Source organism: Mus pahari, chromosome 4 (genome assembly GCF_900095145.1).
Source record: "Mus pahari chromosome 4, PAHARI_EIJ_v1.1, whole genome shotgun sequence".
Classification (NCBI taxonomy): Eukaryota; Metazoa; Chordata; class Mammalia; order Rodentia; family Muridae; genus Mus; species Mus pahari.
Genome location: NC_034593.1, coordinates 31,038,125 through 31,042,808, shown reverse-complemented (window position 1 = coordinate 31,042,808; position 4,684 = coordinate 31,038,125). Strand labels below are relative to the sequence as shown.

The 4,684-nt window shown below is 40.5% G+C and overlaps 1 protein-coding gene across 2 annotated transcripts in view; it reads left to right on the top strand.

Annotated features, from left to right (window-relative positions):
- Window positions 1-4,617, top strand: part of Trpc3 (transient receptor potential cation channel subfamily C member 3) — a 72,708-nt gene extending 68,091 nt beyond the window's left edge. Inside the window, exons 11-12 of one of the 2 annotated variants that reach the window (XM_021195443.1) lie at window positions 666-741; window positions 3,714-4,617. In XM_021195443.1, the coding sequence (XP_021051102.1) occupies window positions 666-741; window positions 3,714-3,856 (219 nt within the window). In that variant the 3' untranslated portion in view covers window positions 3,857-4,617. The remainder of the gene's footprint in view (window positions 1-665; window positions 742-3,713) is intronic. The other variant, XM_029537966.1, reaches the window with a different exon arrangement.
- Window positions 4,618-4,684: the final 67 nt, after the last annotated feature.

Here is a 4,684-nt window from a genome sequence, read left to right as displayed (position 1 = left end):
TTGGTGATGAACAGCAGTATGGAAGTGTAAGCAGAATAAACCCTTTCCTCCCCAACTTGCTTCTTGGTCATGATGTTTAGTGCAGGAATAGAGACCCTGACTAAGACAGTATGTATGTGTGTATGTGTGTGTGTGTGTATGTGTGTGTGTGTGTGTGTGTATCCACAAAATTTAAAGGAAAGCTACCAGAACAGTCTAAACACAAATAACAACAGTAATTATCTGTGGATGATGGGGTTATCAGGGGTTTTGCTTATTTCTCTTGTTGTTCTCTGTTTACCAAATGTCCTGCTCTGACCCTGTATTAATTAATTTATTTTTTTCAAATAGAGAGGAATAATGCTGTCTATGGTGACAATGTAGCTCAAAGCACCTTAAAGAGAAACTATCAGTTTAAAGACAACCACTGACATCTTCCAACCCAGCTTTTAGGAAAAGCTGTCTCATTCTTGAGATTGAAAACAAAATATGTTTATGTTGGTTGTGTTCCAACAGAAAGTAAAAGACAGCTAAATTCCACAGCTTGGCTGATTCTTTGTAAATTGTCACGTGAATCTCCACTCCCCATCCTGTCTGTGTCATGGGTATGTAAGGCTCTCTGCAGAGTAGACACAGCATCCTCATGAATCTCGTTGGTGATTTAATTCTTCCTTTTTGCCCAACAGCAGATAATGAAAAGACTCATAAAACGGTATGTTTTGAAAGCACAAGTAGACAAAGAAAACGATGAGGTGAATGAAGGTAAGCATCTTCCACTGAGAAACGCCTGTCTTCATAGCTAACATAATGAACGTGGGAAGCTGAGGCGTGATGATTGTGGCAAGCTCAAGGCTACCATGGGTTGCAAAGGCAGTACTAGGTCAACCAAAACTACAGAGCAAAAACACTGGCTCAAGAAGAGGTTTTATAAGCCCCAAACTCCATAAACAAATAAAGATTGGAGGGTAACACCACAGCACACATCTAGAATCAGAAAGAAATAAACCTGGAGCTGGAGAGTTAACTCAGTGGCTAAGAGCAAGTGCTGCCCTTACAAAGGACCTGCGTTCAATTCCCATCATCCATGTTGTGCAGCTCACATCTGCATGTAACTCTAGAGGTCAGACACCTCTGACCTCTGCAAGTACCTGTACTCACATGCACGCACACACACACACACACACACACACACAGAGAGAGAGAGAGAGAGAGAGAGAGAGAGAGAGAGAGAGAGAGAGAAGCTCCTTTTCAGCCCAGATAAGTTGTCTCCAGATCTGTCTGTCCTGATTCGAGAAAGGCTAACTTGGCAAACGCTGCTGCTGAATGGTTGAAGCCACTTCTTGGTGAGCGCAGTGAGTCCCTTTCAGATCTAATCAACCCAACTGTATGTGTTCATAGGAAGAAATCTATTACTATAGAATGAAGGACCAGGAAAAATCCTATTATGCTGGCCTATAAATAGGCTCAAGAAGATGGTATTAGAATGGAGTTACAATATAGACACAGAAATCTTATCAGTTGTCTCATAACCTCCCTTGGAATCCAGGAGCTAGCTATGTATATGGGAAGACTCATGTAGCCGTAATAGTGACAATAATGACAGCATTTGAACCCATGCCCCAAGGAGGGAAGTTTGTGAGAATCAAGTTCTAAATACGAAAGTTGACTGCAGAGCATATTAGAGTAAATACTTCTTCTTTATCCAGGAAGCCAGAGTCCAAGGTTGAATCCTACATTGTCTGTAGTCACAGGCTTCAGAAGCAAAGAAGGATGGGCTGGGGATGAGAACTCACAGTGTGAGAAGCCTAGCTCAGGCCAAAGTAGCTTACAGGTAGAACGCCTGTTGAACAAACCCCAGGTTTAACCCCCAAGCCAAAAAAAAAAAAAAAAAGGGAAAACAAATCTAAAACCAAAGCTAGACTTGTTACAAACTAGACTACTTTTTTCCCCTCTGTTTTCCCATATGCCACAGGAAACACATTTTACTATTTTATTTTATTTTTTATTTTATTGCCCCAAAATGAATCGTCAAATGATTGGTTTAGATTCTTGAAGAAGAGTTAAGATTTTCTTAAAATGAAAATATTCTTTTGGTGTCTTTAGGTTTTTGTTTTTGTTTTTTGTGATGCTAAGGATTGAACCCGGGACTCCATACATGCTAAGCACATGTTCTACCACTGAGGTACTTCCAAGCTCAGTTGATTTGTGTATAATAAAAGCATATATATTCTGAGCACAGTGACTAGCATATGCCTGTAACCCCAGAGTCGGGCGGTAGAAGCAGGAATATCGGAAGTTCAAGGGCACGCACTTAGCTACACAGTAATGTTGAGGCCTGGGTTACATATGAGACCCTGTCTTAAACCTACAATCATAATCTATAATCATACAAATTATGCTTTAAAAATTATAAAGCTATCATGGTAAAGGTCACCCCTACACTGTACCCCATAGGTATATATAATTACTATATGTCAGTTTATAAGATTATTAATAAAGGGAAATATCCTAAAAGATTCTATTACTGGTTTAAAAAGATGAAGTCTGAGTACCACTAATTTTCAGAGTTTGTTCTTAGGATCTAGGTAATGTTCTGCCCCTAAATTTAATCTTCACCATAATGCTTCTCTACATCACAGTTAAATAACTCCTAGAACAGTTCCGCTCTCCCTTGCAGTCTGGGTGTGCTTAGGGTGCTGCCGAGCTGAATTCAGGGAGCAGCTGTGTTTTAAACTCTAAGAGGGGTTAGACTGTTAGATGGATGAAAAGGGATCTCTTGGAGATACAGGAGTCTGCACGCTGCAGGGGTGTGTCTCCACTGGCCTCTATACCAGACAACCCCAGTCCCAAGTTCATGTGACTGTTTGACGATCAGCTCCCTTTATAGCCTTCCTTTCTCTTCATAAAATTTAACTTAAAATTTGCTTCTGTATATTTGCACATTCGGTCAATAAATTTTTAGTAGCACAACAGAGAGAGCATGTAAGTGAGTCAGCCCCTCCGCCCAAAGGGAACCATAAGACTCCTTGTGTCTAACAAGGGAACAGTGTGATTGTTTTGTGTGTAACAAGGGAACAGTGTGATTGTTTTGTGTGTAACAAGGGAACAGTGTGATTGTTTTGGGGGAGGAGGGTTGTTTGTTTTTGTTTTGTTTTTATTTTTGTTTTTATTTGTGGAAATAGGGGTCTTTCTGTGTAGCCCTTGCTGTCCTGGAGCTTGCTGTGTAGACCAGGCTGGTCTCAGACTCACAGAGATCCACCTACCTCTGCCACCTAAGTGTTGGGATTAAAGGTCTGTACTACCGTGCACTGTGAAAGTGTGATTTCAGTGTTTCATCTTTTGAAAAGGCATCTTATTGTCACTTTAGCATTATTTGCCATGTTGTAGTTAGCTAACCCTGTGCCGAGAGCCTGGGCCATAATCCAGTGGCAGGCTATTTGCCTAACCTACACGGGGTGTGGGGTTGAACTTACACAACAGAAAGCACTGCTTGAAGCTGAGTTTCACTACCATGGACACAGCTGGAATACTTTTAGTGCTTTTTCAAAGGTCAGTATGCCTTTAAAGGCTGGATTTGCTTAAACATCTTGAAGGAGAATTTGAAATATCTCCCGGGGAGACGTTGGGAAGCAAACATACTCAGATTGAGTTAATTTCACTTTGTTGGTTTTTAGTTTAAATATAAAGAGCAAATCACCATTTACATGTGTTGTTTTTTCACACAAACATCCTAGGTGAACTGAAAGAAATCAAGCAGGATATCTCCAGCCTTCGTTATGAACTTTTGGAAGATAAGAGCCAAGCGACGGAGGAATTAGCCATCTTGATTCATAAACTCAGTGAGAAACTGAACCCCAGTGTGCTGAGATGTGAGTGAGGCGGCCACCTGCAGTCAAGCCTTGACTATAGCACAACGTGGGCAATAACACTCCTAAGTATGAAATACTTGAAAAACTATGGTGTAGAGCTCTAGTGTTCACTACCTTTATCATGCGAAACTTTAAAATTAAGATAGGTGGTCATGATTCCCATTACATGAAATGGTTCCAGCAGTTGACCTCGGCACTGTACGCAGTGACATGCTATTGTACTTAGAAGCCCAGTATTAATGTCACTGACAGTTTTTGTCATTCTTGTCTTTATGTCACCCGTTGGCCTCCAAGAGTTCCTTGGGGGACAGGGACCACAGCGATCTCTTCTTCATGTCTCCCACATTTAGTGCAGTGCCTGATACACAGTAGGTGCTTGGTGAATGTGGAAACCAACTGGCCATCCAGCCAGACCCATCCAAGAGCAGACAAGAGACCATCACTGCGTAGCATACGTTCTCATCCAAACGCTGAAGCGTCTTTTTTTTTGGAAAAAAAAAAAAATAGAAACTGAAGATGTTTTACAACCAGCTATGACTTGTGAAGATCTTTCTTAGACTTTTAGACGTCACTGACAATTCTCAGACGTTGGAAATGCAAGTGAAGAACTTCACAGTGAAACGAACTAATTGAAAGTACAGTTACACTACATATTTAAGTTTCATAGGGTTGTTCAAAATTGATCATTAAAGATTGTTTTCTAAAATATATGCCTGTGTCCTCTCTCTTTGTATTTGTGGTTTCATGATATGAATTTAGTCAATAAAGAATGTTTCTTTTTTTTTGTTTGTTTTGTTTTGTTTTGTTTTTCGAGACAGGGTTTCTCTGTATAGCCC